This window comes from Peromyscus leucopus, chromosome X (assembly GCF_004664715.2).
Source record: "Peromyscus leucopus breed LL Stock chromosome X, UCI_PerLeu_2.1, whole genome shotgun sequence".
Lineage (NCBI taxonomy): Eukaryota > Metazoa > Chordata > Mammalia > Rodentia > Cricetidae > Peromyscus > Peromyscus leucopus.
In genome coordinates this window covers 53,749,094-53,765,931 of record NC_051083.1, presented here as the reverse complement: position 1 = coordinate 53,765,931, position 16,838 = coordinate 53,749,094, and the positions used below count along the sequence as shown (strand labels likewise).

General features: G+C 41.5%; 1 protein-coding gene across 4 annotated transcripts in view; it reads right to left on the bottom strand.

The window, feature by feature from the left end:
- The window catches only part of Pcyt1b (phosphate cytidylyltransferase 1, choline, beta), a 100,210-nt gene that overhangs the window by 68,417 nt on the left and 14,955 nt on the right, over positions 1 to 16,838 (bottom strand). The window contains exon 1 of one of the 4 annotated variants that reach the window (XM_037199449.1): positions 10,140 to 10,545. The exons of 1 other annotated variant lie outside the window; for it this stretch is intronic. In XM_037199449.1, coding sequence (XP_037055344.1) covers positions 10,140 to 10,256 — 117 coding nt within the window. In that variant the 5' untranslated portion in view covers positions 10,257 to 10,545. Of the gene's footprint in view, positions 1 to 10,139; positions 10,546 to 16,838 lie in introns of those variants that run through there. 2 more of the 4 variants (XM_037199448.1, XM_028881678.2) reach the window with 2 other exon arrangements.

Below are 16,838 nucleotides of genomic sequence, written 5' to 3'. Positions count from 1 at the left end.
GGGCTTGCAATGCCTTAGTTCATTCCCACTTTCCTTCTTTTCTCCTTTCCTTCCTGCCCCCTGTGATCAGATAGAAGAGTTCTTTTTTTCTACGTTGATTTCCCTAAGAGTCACTGAGAAGCTTTGCTCAGGCATTAGCTAAAGACACAGGAGCTTCAAGACTATTGCTTTTCCCATTGCTGCTAGATTTTAAACCCAAGCACTGAACTTAGATGGACAGCCTCTGTTAAGAACACTCCTCTAATTCAATGTGCTACTGCCAAGCCTTGAAGAAAGCCAATGTTTCAAACTTCAGTATTATGAAACAGGTAAATTAGGAGGCTATTGTTCACATGAAGAGAAGATTCAACATAGCTTTCTTTAAACAATGACTAGAATATAACAAATACAATTTGGAATACATTTAATCTTTTGAGGAGGCAACCGAGACAAAAAGCCAAAGTCAGAAGTGGTTTGTACAAGATTCATGTAAAATTTCAAAGTACTTTGTGAACATTTCTTACAAGTATTTAGCCGGTGTGTCTTACCATAAGATCATTCAACCTATCTTGGCCCAAATGGATAAAATGAAAGAGAAGCAAGGAGTGGCAGAGACCTGACTTTTGACTAGAGCAGCAAGTCAAACAGACATACCACAGTGGCTCACATTCCATGGTCAACCATCACCTAGTTGACTCATTTAGGGTGTTAAAGTTGGAGTATAAAAGAAAAATGGTTTGCTTGAATAATTTCAAGACAAAACTGTGACTGAATGACACAGGAGGCTTCAGTGAGTGGAGACTAGGTTTCAGCTTCACCAACTCCCAGCCCTTTCACTGTGGGCCAGTCCAGTTCCCTCTGGCTAATCCTAGGTTCATCTTGTTGGCAGTTGATGTAGAGCTCTGGAGGCCACAAAGGACCAGGTTTGCTCTCATCATTCTGTCTTATCAAGAACCAACATACCTTCCCCCCCATCTTTCTGTCTCTGTCTCTCGATTTGTAGGCGTGTGTGTGTGCGCGTGCGTGCGTGCGTGCGTGCGTGCGTGCGTAAGTCAAATGTTGATTTCGGGTATCCTACTTAATCATTCTCTCCTTTTTGCTTGTTTGTTTGGTTGGTTGGTTTGATTTGGTTTTGGACTGGTTTTGAGACAGAGTCTCTCTCTCTGAACTTAGAGCTTGTTTCATTGGCTAGACTGGAAGGACAGCCCCAGAGAGCCTCTTCTCACTCCACAGAGCTGGGATTACAGGCTTTGTGCCCAAGTTCTGGATTAAACTCAGACCTGCATGCTTGTGTGGTAAGTATTTTACCAAATGACCTCTCTCTCCAGGCATTTCTACCTGTCCCTACTCCTGGTCTGACAAACTCTGGAAAACACTCTGTGACAGGACCTAGCATCCCAGAATACCACAGACTGATACTTTTGCACCTGCCAGAACCAAGCCGCTTTAACTTTCCCTCTCCCTTTGCAGAAGCTATCAGATAAGAGGGACCCTAAACTTTCAGTAGTCTTTCTCATAAGTTAATTGAATGCAAACATTACTTCTAGTGTTTTCCCATTTCCTGCCCGAAGCCAATGTTTCTGTATTGCACGGATGCCCAACCTCTTCAGCCTCAAGGGGAAATTTCATCCTTCAGTTCTCTCGGCCACCTTCACCTCCACCTCCACCCTCTCCCACTGGCCCTTCCCTATTTACATTCAAGTACAAGTTCTGTCATCTTAAAAGAATGAGCCAACCAAAAGTATTGGCATCTTGGATGAATGGAAGGAAAGAAAACCAGAAGAAAAGAAAGACAGCTGGAGGGAGTGAAGGGAAGAAAGAAGGGGCAAGCTAGTCTCCCCTGATTCTAAACGCTGCTTTTCCCACCTCTGGGCACTACAGATTCTATTTGCTTTCTTCCCTCTCAGTTCAGCATCTACTTTCTCTAAAGTGTCCTTAGCCTAATGCCTGTTAGCTGACCTCTACTCACACAGCTTTACCAAAACATAACTGCTGACCATTTCCTAAATCCAGCAGGAAATTCTTCCTTCTCTCTTTTCACCTCATTTGATCTCTCTACTGATGTTGGATGTTCTCGCTGGGAACTTACCCTCCCCTTGGTACCCTGATCTCTCAGCCATTTAAGAAACATATTTCTCTTTCCCTTCCATAATCCTTCCTCTGTTGGCTCTTTAAATGTCTTCCTTGGGATACTGTCCTGGGAAGATTTAAGGATAAAAATAAATTAATTTAGCCAAATTTCATGTACAGATGGGCAAGAATTAGGAATATTCTAATAGATTTAATTGCATTTCTTCTGTTCTCCTTCCCAAGAATACACTAGGATGATTTAGTATACATGGATTCTGTGCTGGTTAGTTTTATGTCAGCTTGATACAAGTTAGAGTCATCTGAGAGGAAGGAACTTTAATAGAGAAAAGGCCTCCAGAAGATTGGGCTGTGGGCAAGTCTGTGGGGGTATTTTCTTGATTGAGTGATCTGGAGGGGCCCAGTTCATTTTCTTAATTAGTGATTTGTGGGAGAGGGTTCATCCCATTGTGGGTAGGGCCATCCTTGCCTAGTGGCCCTGGATTCTATAAGAAAGCAGGTTGAGCAAGCCATAAGGAACAAGCCAGTAAGCAGCACTCCTCCATGGCCTCTGCATCAGCTTCTGACTCCAGGGTCCTGCTTTGGCTTCCCTTAACAGACTGTGACTTGGGATGTGTAAGCCAAATCAACCCTTTCCTTTCCAAGTTGCTTGTGGTCAGGTTGTTTCACCAAGGCAACAGTAACCCTGACTAAGACAGATTCCTAGAGTTAGCCTTGCCACAGGATTGTTTAGGGTGACTGATGATTGGGTTTGGTTAGATTTGGGGTTTGTTGTTGTTATTGTGTTGTTGTTGTTGTTTGGTTGGTTGGCTGGTTTCTGTTTTTTATATTTTTTTTTCAAGACAGGGTTTCTCTGCGTATCCCTGGCTGTCCTGGAACTCACTCTGTAAACCAGGCAGGCTAGCTTCGAACTCAGAGTTCCGCCTGTCTCTGCCTCCCGAGTGTTGGGATTAAAGGTGTGTGCCACCATAGCTGGCTGATTTTGTTTATTTTATGTGGGGTTTTTGGTGTTGTTTCTGAATCAGAGTCTTGCTATATACTACAGGCTGGCCTCACATTTGTTAATATTCCCATCTGTCTTAATTAGAGTTCCTATTACTGTGATAAAACACCATGAGCAAAAAGCAATTTACAGAGGAAAGGCTTTATTTTAGCTTACAGTTCCACACCACACTCTAGCACTGAGGGAAGTCAGGACAGGAACTCAGACAGGCAGGAACCTGGAGGCAGGAATTGATGCAGAGGCCATGGAGGGGTGCTGCTTATTGGCTTGCTTAGCCTGCTTTCTTTGACAACAGAGAATGGGCAGCTCAGGGTTATCACTACACACAGTGAGCCACAACCCTCCCATATCAATCATCAATAAAAAAAATGCACTACAGACTTGCCTATAGGCAAATCTTTGTTTTTTGTTTGTTTGTTTTTGTTTTGTTCTGTTTTGTTTTTGAGACATGTCTCTCTATAACCCTGGCTGTCCTGTAACTTGCTAATGTAGACCAGGTTGGCCTTGAACTCACAGAAATTCACCGTTTTCTGTCTCTCAAGTGCTAGGATTTAAAGGCATGCCTAGTCCAAGGCAAATCCAAGGTATTTCTCAACTGAGAGTCCCTCTTCCCAAATGACTCTAGCTTGTGTTGAGTTGGCATAAATCTAGCCAGGCCACCACCTTAGGCTCCAAGTGTTGGTATTACAGGAGTGAGTCACCCACCATTAGTGTTATCCTGAGGCATCTTTCCTGATAATTATTTCGATCCACTTCCTTCTATATCCAGAAGGTGACCCACTTTCCCTGTCATCAATTTGATATCTATCTCTTCTGTGCTGTTTCTACAATCTCTACCATCAGTTGAAAAGTCTCCCCTGAGTTCCACAAACACTAACTAGATAATAGCAAATGGAAATCCCCACAGTGTCTTCCACATCACCCACACACTCTTCCTTCTTGATGCTCACTTGCAGTGATGGTACCCACTTAGTGGAGCTAGGAAAACTAGTCTTCCTTGCCCCTGCCCCACTCTCAGACCAAATTATCAAATCCTGATGCATTTGTCTCTTTAATATCTCCCAATTCTGTCCAGGTTTCTTTCCCCACTTACCCCATAACCTCAAACCCATTAACTCACATCTAGATTACTGCAATAGCCTACTAACTGAAACAGAATAGATTAACATTGAAAATACAAGAGTACAAAATGGGAGGTGATGTTCAATGCTTGTTATGACTACATGTATGTATGTGTGCATTCAACAGTGAAGCTTCCTCTTTTTTTGGCAGTACTGGGGGTTAGACCTAGGTCCTCATGGATGCTAGGCGGCAAGTGGTCTACCATTGAGCTACAGTCTCAACCTTATATTGTGAATCCTCAGATCTCATCATGAACTGGCCTAGGCAAAAAGGTGTCTGAGTTTCCTTGAAAGCCATATATGGCTACTGAGCACTTGAAACTCTATTATGAATTGAGATGTATTTTAAGTGTAATATATGTACTGGATTTTAGACTTTGTATGAATAAAACAGTAGAAAAAGCCTCAGTGGATAAGAGTACTTGTCACCCAAGCCTGATGGCCTGAGTTCAGTTCCCTAGAACCCATATGAATGCTTGATATGGTGGCACATATCTGTAATCATATGTGCCATCTCATGCACCCTCACACACAATCATGTACACACATACCATATGCACACAAACATATTAAATAATAATTTTATATGGCTGGCATGTTGACATAATTGTCATGATATGACATTAAATAATAAGGTACATTGTTACAATTGTTTTCCCTTTTTAAACTGGGGCTGCTGGATAACTTTAAATTACATATATGACTTGAACTGTATTTCCATTGGATAGCACTGCTCTAAAGGCTGGAGTGTGCCGCTCACAACAGATCTTTAAGAGACCCTAAAAAGTAGACTGATCGTGTGTGTGTGTGTGTGTGTGTGTGTGTGTGTGTGTGTGTGTTTGCACATGTGAGGGTACACATATGTAGGTATGGAAGCCAGAGATTGACACTGGGTGTCCTCCTCAATTGCCCTCCATATTATATTTTGAGATAGAGTCTCTTATTGAACCTGAAAATTTCCAATTCAGGTAGATTGGCTGGCCAGCAAGCCTGAGGGATCCTCCTGCCTCCACCTTTCCAGTGCTGGGGTTATAGGTGTGTGCTACCATGCCCAGCTTTTACATGGGTGCTAGGTATCAAACTCAGGTCTTCATATTTGGGAGACAAGCTCTTTAGCAACTGAGTCATTTCCCTAGCTCCAGATTGATCCTTTTCTTGTCTCAAAATGCAGTTAAGGCTTAGAAAATAGAATATTTCCCTCAAATGGTGGGACTTTTCTTAACTTGGGGATAAGGTTAGCAGAGTCTTCCCTGCTCAAAAGTACTGCTCAACGGATAAAATATGGCCTTTAAGAAAACCCAAGGGCTGGAGAGATGGCTCAAAGGTTAACAGCAGGGGCTGCTCTTCCAGAGGACCTGAAGTCAATTCCCAGCAACCACATGGTGGCTCACAACCATCTGTAATGAGATCTGGTGCCCTCTTCTGGCCTGCAGGGACACATGCAGGTAGAACACATAATAAACAAATAAATCTTTAAAAATTTTAAAAGCCAGGCGGAGATGGTGCATGCCTTTAATCCCAGCACTAGGGAGGCAGAGCCAGACGGATCTCTGTGAGTTCAAGGCCAGCCTGGTCTACAGAGAGAGAGAGAGATCCAGGACAGGCACCAAAACTACACAGAGAAATCCTGTCTTGAAAAACCAATAAATAAATAAATAAATAAATAAATAAATAAATTTTTTAAAAATTAAAAAAAAGAAAGCCCTTGCCAGGCAGTGGTGGCGCACGCCTTTAATCCCAGCACTCGGGAGGCAGAGGCAGGCGGATCTCTGTGAGTTCGAGGCCAGCCTGGACTACCAAGTGAGTCCCAGGAAAGGCGCAAAGCTACACAGAGAAACCCTGTCTCGAAAAACCAAAAAAAAAAAAAAAAAAAAAAAAAAAGAAAGAAAGAAATCCCAATATATTAAAGTCACACTTACAAAAATATTCTCAGGGGATTTCAGCATCCTGGCATGCATTCACGTACCAGACTACTGTGTTCTATTAAGTGGAAATGATCTTTAAAGGTGGGGGCTATGGAGTCACTTCTTTTAGTCATCTCCACATCACCGGGCATATTGCTGTATTTAGAAGTTGTCACCCCTTGAGTGGCTGTGAGTCTGCTTGGTAAGAGACTGAGGTTTCTCTCAGTTACTTTCTAAAGTCCTGTATCATTTGGATGTTTTCAATCTTCCAACTGTCTGAATGATTAGCTATGCCTCCTTGTGATTTCTATATGCCCAAACACCAAAATAAAGCAAAGTACTGATCTTTTATTTGACTTAAGCTTTTTTCCCATAAGAAGTTTAGCATTAGACAAATGGGGGTGCTTGGAAGAATAGTGAGAGGAATAAATTCATTGATTTCATGGGCAATACACTGACAATTATCTATTGGTAAGAAATGGATGTTGCCTTTGGACAGGGATCAGCAGGAAGATTTCTAACAATAACCTTGGGCAGAATTCCAGTTAGCCACAGTAAATAACCAAGGAAGCTTATGTTCATTTATTTGCACCAATGCAGCACATTAAAAGCATCTTGCTTTTAAAATGCATGCTGCTCTAAACAGATGGTGATACTAGTAAAGGAAATATACTGATAGCTGGCAATCCAGTCATCTTTTTGAGTACCAGTGGGGAAGTATCTATATCCCAACTGACATAAAGCACCTTCTGCAAGACGGCAGTCTCTTGGCGCTTCTCCACGTTGAAGTAAAACCTCAAATGAACTCCTGCTAACATGGCATATTGAACCAGCTCCCCCCCCTTTTTTTTTTTAAATTTCCAAAGCCTTCTAAGTTGATCAGGGCCACATCCATCTTCATGGAAGTGACCATTGTAGGCTAGAATTACAGCTTCCTTCTGACAACAGAATGTACCCCAAAAGAACTTGACCAAGGTCATTAACTAAATCCTCAAGCAGACAGCTTTTAGGACAGCTGGTCCTTGTTAGGAAGGGCTTATGGAGCCCCTGCTGGTCCCAGAGGATTTGTCCAGGCATAGTCAGAGGGCTGAGGAGATTTGAGGACAGTCCATGCCTGAAAGGAGTGCTCCTCCCTCAGGAGTTAGGTTTCCAAGGAGGGTTGTTACATCATATCACCCAAGGCCACTCAGTTTTTCTTCTTCACATTCAAGCTTCTGAGTCACCTTGCATCATATTTAAGCAGGAAACATTAAGGAACAGAAAGACAGTCAAGAGTAAATATAATAAAATGAAAAGTTCTCAGAAACATCTCCAACTGGATACCATGGTAATATGGGCAATAAGGTTATACTCCTAAAATATAAACTACCATAAAAGTGAAATAATTTTTAGTAATTATTTTTATAATTTCTTCAGCAATGCTAATTTATTCTACTTAGTCCTCTCCTTTTGAATTTTTCTGCAATGTGGAATAAAGCAGCTGGAAAGACTATGTTTTCCCTTCAGAAAAAAATTTCACCTTCAATAGTATCAATACCATTATAGATTTGCACTTAAAATATGGATCCCTTTAGAGTCTTTTTTATTCAGGAAATGCCAGCTCTGTCTTCCTCAATGACTGAGAGAAAGGACCTGACATCTGAAGTGGAATTTGAGTATGGAGTTTCATTCCTAAACAGGCCTCTCTCAAATCCTTCATGAACTTTCTGAAGTTACTTATGCAACTCAATATCCACACCCCGTAGAAGGCTGTATCATGAGTGACCCACATGTGATTAGCTTGGGTAAGTGGACAAACACAGACTTAATAGCATTGGAATGATGGAATTATTGGCAGTGCTTTATGATCAACAGAAAGAGCTAAAGAACCCATTTCATTGTGCTGCTCCTCTTCAAAAAAAAAACTTCATTAAGTAGTTAGCATGTGCCTTAGTTACTGAAGTAAAATCCCAGGCAAAGAAAATTTAGCTGTGATAATTAAATCAAAATTTAGAACATAAGCAACTCCACAGTGATCAAAGTTTGCTCCTTAGAAAAAAGAATCTTCATAAAATTTAGTTTAAGACAGTATGTAAACTGCCAATTTCAGAAGCCCATGGAAACTTTTTAATCAAAGTAGATCAAAACAATTATTTCAACAGTTCAGTTTGGGGACATACCTCTCATACCTCTGATGCGCTTGTATCACCCACCCCCTCCAAAAAGAGAGAAGAGACTATATCTCCCTTGAAGAATATGTTCCACAGGAATGAGCTTGGACTTTTCAGGTATATTGTTCTGGGCTTAGTGCCCAGCTGTGACCCTTCAACGTGGCAAAGGGAAGTTACTTATATTCTCTGAAGGCATTCTCTCAAGTCCTTATTTCTGAAAATGGGTGGAAGGGGAAAGTGTGGTCCCTGAGAGGAGCTGTCAAAAGTGACAGTGAAAAAGCCACCTGAACTTGATTATCTGTGCACACCTCTCTCAGGCCAGCAAAGCAAGGAGCAGAGTAGCTAAAAGATGAAAGAGAAAAGATGAAAAGAAGTACTAAAAACTGGTGCTGGATCACGCCTTTCTCTCCGCTGCCCTCTCTTCATCCAAACATACATGGTTTCAAGTTTTTGTGTTGCATTTACTTAACAGTATATATCGTGAGAGATTTCGTAACCCACCTTTAGTCCTCAACTTTTTTCCCACTGCCAAAGCTTGAATTGTTTAGTGGTTCAGAGGGGGTAACCGCGTTAGTAACCAACTTATCAGAACAATGTACATGATATAAGAGCACAGGTGCTGCATGAGGTATGCCATTCAGTCACTGGATAAAGGGCTAAGAAGCAATTCATCTGAAAATACCCTAAAAGCATGCTTCAAGACATAGAGACTGCTCTAATATAACTTCCCCTGTTTTTCTGATTTCAGAAAGTTGATCCAAACCTGCCCCCAAACTCTTATTCAGAAATAACACTTCCATAATGCGCTAGCATTGAAATCTTTAAGTCCAAGTTATGTGGGGGCTCACAGAAAATTCTACACCAAAGAAATCCTTTAAAAAAAAAAGTCTCTCTAGTGTCAAACTCCACAGCCAATCAAAACATTTTACGTTTTAACTTGGGAGAATCACTGAAAAAAAGGATCCCTCCAGTGTGTTTCTTGGATTTGGGGGTTCAAAGAGCAGTTTCCCCAAGTTCTATAGGACTTCAAGCCACAGGAAACCCACAACCCACTTGACATGTTTTTAATTCCTTGAGGCTACTTTGTTGAAGTGTTTGAGAAGAAACTTCCCCATTTATCTAAGGGGTCAGAACCAGTGGCAGAGAAGCTGATCAATGGAGCTGCAGTTTCTGAGAAGGAAGCTCGAGTACCCTGTTTCCATACTCTCATTCTTAAAGGCATGCGTCCCCATTCTAAATAAATGTAGCGTCTCCAGGTTGCCATTGCTTGACTAGAAACCTCCAGTACCCTCCGAAAAGGGTCACGTTTCATTTTAAATGCGCATTATTTCTATATGCATTCTCGAGGGACTATTTATTTATTTTGAAAATATCAAAGGAATGGGGGAGTTTTGCTTCTATGTCGTTTTCGTTTTTACCAAAACAGACATTAGATATATATAAAGAAAGAAAGAAAGAAAAGAAAAAAAAGAAAACAGTTGAGGAGGACAGATCATTCCCGAGCTAGAATTTAGAACTTCACCGGGGAAGCAGTCCAAGGTTTGTGAAGAAGAAAACCATTTTAAAAACTGTACTGTAGGATTTTTACCTCTAGATGACAATACGCCTAAAAGGGGGGAAAAGATCATTCTTTCTCCTCCCAAAGCACAAAAAACCGCACCATATCCCGAGAAGCCCGTTTCCTACCCGGCCAATACAATAATGCTTTGTAAGCTGAGAACTGTGTCCGGTATAGGAGCTAAGTATAAACAGCTGAGAAGGATTAGGCTGCCGCTCCGTTCTCATTTACATGAAAATCCTGTCAGCATCGTTTTTTCCTCGCTGACTGCGGGCACAGAAGGAACTCTTTTGTGCCATAGCCACGCATACATTTCCATCCTTTGTCTTTACTTACCAGTCGAGGCTGTGGGCATGTGTGCTCTATTTCCTCCATGGTTTCTGAGGGAGGCTCATTGGAAAGGGATTTTGGGATACCTGTTTCTGACTCAGCATCAGTGGTAAGTACTGGCATGGCCAGTGAATGCTCCCTCCGGCTCTACACCCTCTGGGAGTCTCCTCCCAGGCAGAGAATGTTTTCTTTGTCACGTATTTTTCTCTTCCCTACCCATCCCCCTTCTTCTTCCCTTCTTTTTGTCTTCCCTGGGGGGAAGTAAAAAGGTTACCCCCCCCCTCAGCGCGCGCGCGCGCGCACACACACACACACACACACACACACACACACACACACACACCACCCCTTTCTCAGAGAAGCCCAGAGGCAGGGCCTCAGTTTATCACTATAACAACCAGACAGCACTGGAGCGTCTGGTGCGGATACAGTATCCTCATTTGCATGGAGCGCGCTGGTTGGTTACTGTCATCATAGTACCACTCCACCTGGGAGCGGCCGGGGCCCATTGGCTGGCCTGCTGTACCCACGGGGCCTGAACTTGCTGGTTTTGTTTTTTGTATTTAATTCATTTGTGAAGGTCTCTGTCCGTGCCGGGTAAGGACTCCCTGCACTTCCTAGATAAGATAAAGCTGTTTCCTGAGGTGCCCCAGACGCCTCGCTAAAGAGCATAGCTGTAAGGGACCGCGTCTCTGGCATGAGTGTATGATGCAGTTGTAGTCAGAATACTTGCTAAATAGGAGTCACTCTGAAGACAGAGCCACTTTAAAGCCCCAAACCACTGGGCCAATTGCCAGCTGCCTCTGAGAGCTTCTCAGGGAATTCACTGAAGGCACCTGAGTGTTCACCTTCTGGACGGCATACAACAGGAATTCTGGCAGATGCCTAAGGCCTGTTGTAACCCTGGAGTCTATCCCTGGGGCTGCTACAAGAGGAACTTTGAAGGTGGTAGGTTGTCTTTGACAGCCTTCCTGCCAGGTCTGACTGCCCTCTCTTCCTCAGCCAGTCTTTCCCTCTTAGTTCTTCAGTACTCTAGCGTCCCTATATTCATTCCTACAGTATAGGACCTATCCTCTCATCTTATCAGTTCCAAGTCCCTTTTCCTAGCACCCTGCTCTCATCCAAGTGAGAAATCCGAGAAAAACCACCGAATGATGTGTCTTAGTGTTTACATTGTCCTAGAACATCAGTTTAAGAGGAGCATTCTAAAGACACACGCTCAAAGGAAAGAACTTGCAGAGGTATTTGTTCTAGTGAAAGGCCATGTCTAATATTAGTAAGAAATAAAATCACTAGTATTTATTAAGCATAGATGCAGTGCCAAGTACTGTACTTAGATCTTCCTTAATCTTCATAAGAACCCAAAGCAGATCCTATTATTATCCCCACTTTATAAGTAAGAAAATTGCAACTTAGAGTAATTGCTTAGGGTCTCAAAGTTCATAAGCAATGGAGCTGACATTTGAAGAATGTAGGGTGGGGAGCAGAGATGCAGCAGGTATAGCAGAAAGGAACTAAGGAAGAATCCACTTAAGACAAATCTTGTGCTTCTAAATCTTTCATTTTTGTCTCTAACCATGGTTTTTATCCAAGTGTGGTCCCAGACCAGCAGTGATAACATCAGAATCACTGCCAGGGAATGTTTTAGAAATGAAAATTATTAGTCCCATGACAAATCCAAAACCAAACTTTGTAGGTTTGAGATGGGGCCTGTATTTGCATTTTTAATGAGCTTCTAGGTAATTCTAACGCCACAGGTACAGAGACCATAATTTGAGAAACAACACTTCAAAGGATGGAATAAAAATACCTAGCACTCTGGAGGCAGAAACAGGTGGATCTCTTGAGTTTGAGGCCAGCCTGGTCTGCAGATGGGCTACACAGGGAAACCGTGTCTCAAAAAACCAAACCAAACCAAAAAACAAAAACCTGGCCATTTAAGTCAGGATGACATCACTTGAGAGTGTATTACCTATGCTTAAGAGAACTTAGGGACTAGAAAGATGGCTCAGTGCTTAAGAGGAGATACTGCTGCTTTTGCAGAGGACCTGAGTTCAGTTGCTAGCACTATTACTGGACACCTCATGGCTGCCTGTAAGTCAAGTTCCAGGGAGATCCAATGCCTCTGGCCTCCACAAGCACCAATATTCACATACAACCACCTACCTCCTCCGCAGACACATGTACACACACACACACACACACAACTAAAAATATCGTCGGGCGGTGGTGGCGCACGCCTTTAATCCCAGCACTCGGGAGGCAGAGCCAGGCGAATCTCTGTGAGTTCGAGGCCAGCCTGGACTATAGAGTTAGTTCCAGGAAAGGCGCAAAGATACACATAGAAACCCTGTCTCAAAAAGCAGTACAAAACAAAACAAAACATATCTTTGAGTGAAAGATAACTCTAGTAATGCAAAAATCCCAGCAACTATTGGGTCATCTCAAGAGGGGTCCTTTCCTTCCTATTCTACCTGCCCTTCTAGAAACCCAAAACACCTCAAGCTACAGGTTTTGCTCTACTGAGGTGATCAGTGTGTAAGAAGCAAGCCCTGCACTATATTTTAAAATAAAAAAGATCACTTTATTGTAGTGAACTCACAAATGAAAAAATCATACAACTAGATTAAGGTAGCCACTCAAACAGTCCCAAGCTCTATACATCTCAATGAACTTTTTCTATATGGTTAGAATAGCCATTCTGAAACCCCTGAGCTTCACTTAGGCTTTTACTCTTTTATTCTTATTTAAAAGCTCCTTTCCTCCTACGGTGGATGATGTGAGAGTGCCATTGTCATTCTTACTCTTGACATTTTCCATCTGGATATTTATTTGTTTGTTTGTTTGTTTATTTATTTATTTATTTATTTTGCCTTAGGGAAATGGTTCTCAAACCGTTATGTCCTGAAGAGCAGCTGCAAAAATCCTGGTAACTTGTTAGACAGTCTTACCCATCTCAGACCTGCTGAATGAGAAACTGAGGTAGTGGAGGCTGGGAATCTGGGTTTTTAAGAGAAACCCCTGGTTTAGTAGGTATTGTAACATATGCTAAAGTATGTAAAGTTTGTAAACATTGGGTTCCAGTCACATGTTCACACTGGAAAGCACCTAACTCCCAGGGTATTCTGGGTCACTGAGCTGCCGATAGGGTTCTTAACTGGTCCTTTCATTTCTTCTCTAGAATAGGAGGCTCACCGCAAGCTAGGAAGTTTGCTTGCTTAGTTAGCTAAGTTATGATGTCTAGCTGCTTCCTGAAGCCCTCTTGTCCCAGGGCCTGGACCACAGCCTTGTACCCGCAGCCTTTTCTGTCTCTAGATGGGAAGATACTCTCCCCTCTCCTGTACTTCTTTCCTTGTCCCAGCAAACCAAAGGCTGCCTCTACACAAGATGCCGATCTTCATTGAGTAACCTATGTCAGACTCTTACTTATTCTAAGTTCTCGAACCTGGCAGCTCAGGCTTCTAGCTGCCCTGGGAGCCAGCTCTATAACCATGGCCATGACCACTAATGCTATTCCAGCCTAGTCTTGGCTTTTTTCTAGCCCCTTCCCCTGCAGCTGGTATTATAGACATGTGCCACCATAAGTGGCTACATTACTCTTGAAATTGGGTAAAAGAACATTATCCTCCTTCTAAAAGGCATCAAGAGCTAGGGGTGAGGCAGGATTGGCTAGCACATGTGCAACTAGAAAGATATGTGGATCTCAGGGCAAAGAAATAAGAAAGCTAAAGTAAGGAATAAGGGTGTGGCTTATTATCTGTAATTAGTAGAGGTAGAGGAAATGTCCTAGGGCAGGTTATTTAGAACCCTCCCCCTGGCCAGGTGATGGTGGCGCACGCCTTTAGTCCCAGCACTCAGGAGGCAGAGCCAGGCAGATCTCTGTGAGTTCAAGGCCAGCCTGGGCTACCAAGTGAGTTCCAGGAAAGGCACAGAGCTACACAGAGAAACCCTGTCTCGAAAAAAAAAAAAAAAAAAAAAAAAAAAAAAAAAAAAAAAAAAAAAAAAAAAAAAAAGATAGAACCTTCCCCCTGAGGCACATCTAGATTCTATAACCTCTCCCTCTCTTGTTGAATTTCATTTGAGTCACATCCCCAGTTGACCCTCTGTGGCTCAAGGTTAAGGTCTAAATCTGGACAGTCTGGAGAAAACCAACTATATTAAGTAATGAAACCCATGCACAAATCCTTTTCATCTACGCCAGGAAAATTATGGTAATAAACATATTTCACAATGGAGAGCATTTCACCTTTTTGTAGTGCTTTCACTCATTAGATATTATTGTAGCACAAAGTTTAATATTGAAAATTTTCAAATGATTCAGAGTGATTAGTTGACTTAGCCAGCATTACATAGTAAATGATAAAAGTCTAGATTTCTTGAATCAAAGTTGAACATTCTTTTCCAATAAGCTATACTGGTTCACTGTTCAGTATAACTCAATTTACTTTGTTAACAAAACCATTGGGTGATTCAGGTATATATCTTCATCCATTATATCCTTTATTCCTTTTCTATTGAAGTCATGAACCATGAAGCGCTCTTCACTTAGATTCATATAGTTCATTTCAAATCTGTACAACCATGGATCTGAACTTAAGTTGATGCTCATGTTTACTTATGATAGAACAATCAAACATTTTTGTTAAGAACAAGGTTCATACAAGGCCATGATCTATAAAGGCCACTGGGAGAGGCATAACAGAACTTCAAAACTTATTTTTTTGAAAAGAAAAATGTTCAAGAATATAGAATTAAAGTACTTTGTTTTGTTCTTAACATGTATTTTCTTCTTTTTTCAACTTCTATGGTAACCAAAAAAAAAAGTTAGCCTTCACTCATTTGACCAAAATATATTGTTTCTGAGCATGGTTTTGTGGCACTAGGGGGCAACTGCATAAACTAACAGCTTCTATCTAAAATAAACAGGCTGGCCAGCTGGCACAATAGGGAAAGGCGTTGCCAAGCCTGATAACCTGAGTTTGGTCCCTGGATTCCATGAGGTGGAAGGAAAGAACCAACTCCCACAAGTTGTCCTCTGACTTCCACACACATGCTGTGGCGTGTGACAGATACACACACACACACACACACACACACACACACACACACACACCACATAAATAAATAATTAAAAAAACAGCAACAAATATTTGACACTTCAAGTTCTTGGCACCAAAGGTGACAAACAGCGGAGCGTAGTGGCTGTACCTGTGTTTGAGAAAGTCTTGAAAAGAAATACATTTTTCCCACAAAATACAATGCATTTATCTAAATACTGATGATTAAACTCAGTAGAAGTATGATATATATTTTCTTGCTATTGTAAGCCAGATATAACAGGAATTTGGGGCAGAAATTAGAGTTGCTATTAACTGTAAAAAAATCATTCTTACTGACATTAGCAGCTGTGTAGTCAGTAAAGAATTATTGTTGTTATCACTTGGTGGTATTTATAAACACTTTTATATTCTAAGTGCTTTACAATCACTTATTGTCTAATTAATATCTAATCATCTGTTTACAAGTAATAATCACACATGTAGTGCAGTTTAATCAAAATTCCAAGTGCTGCCGCCATCACACTCAGGAAGCTGTGTAAATTTTGGTCCCTCCCTCATGGGATTTGAGTCTAATGTGACTGAAACACATAATACTATATACAAAAATGGGTAAAAATTCCCCACTTGGATTTGAGCATATTTTAAATATAAAACTTTTGCATACTAAATTCACTCAGTGAATGTCAGCAGATGTCTTAGTCAGGGTTTCTAGTGCTATGAAGAGACACCATGACCACAGCAACTCTTATAAAGGAAAACATTTAATTCAGATGGCTAGCTTACAGATCAGAGGTTCAGTCCATTATTGTCATGGTGGGACATGGCAGTGTGCAGGCAGACATGGTGCTGGAGATGTAGCTGAGAGTCCTACATCTTGCAGGCAACAGGAAATGGTCTGAGATACTGGGTAGTATCTTGAGCACATATGAGACCTCAAAGCCCCCCTCCACAGTGACACACTTCCTCCAACAAGACCACACCTACTCCAACAAGGCCACACCTCCTAATAGTGCCACTCCCTTTGGGGGTAATTTTCTTTCAAACCACCACAGTAGATAAGTAAAACTCTTGATAGTTTTCTACATGTAATAGCTTAATTTCATGCATCTATGAAATTAAATTTTTGTTTGCTTGACCCCCAAAAATTGAATAGTAGTTTTGATAATTGTACAAAGCCAAACACCAATTTATTGCAACTGCTAGTCACAGTCACAGTTTCAGCGATTTTAATGAAAATCAAATCTACCAAAAGTGGGTGAAGGACCTCTGAGGTAATTCACCCAGATTTAAGTCTAGACAAAGCTACAACTGGTATGCTCGCCTGCCAGTCTTCATTGTTCACCTTAAATGGGTGTACTGCTGTCTCCCTTCAGTATCACCACGTTATTCTATATGGAATCATGGGAACCATGAAAGAATTGAAGCATGTGAATGATATGCATAGTAATCTGTTTTTTCCCATTCCAATGATTTTTCTTATAAGTAGAATTGTTAAGTCAGAGTACTTGCCTTTTCAAGGCTTTTGACATGTTTTTTGATACTGTGATCAAATTATCCCCCAATTGTTTGATCACATTTTCATTTCCTTACATCCACTTAAGGAACTGTCTTCCTTGCTTAATATCTCCCATAATCAGTTCTATTA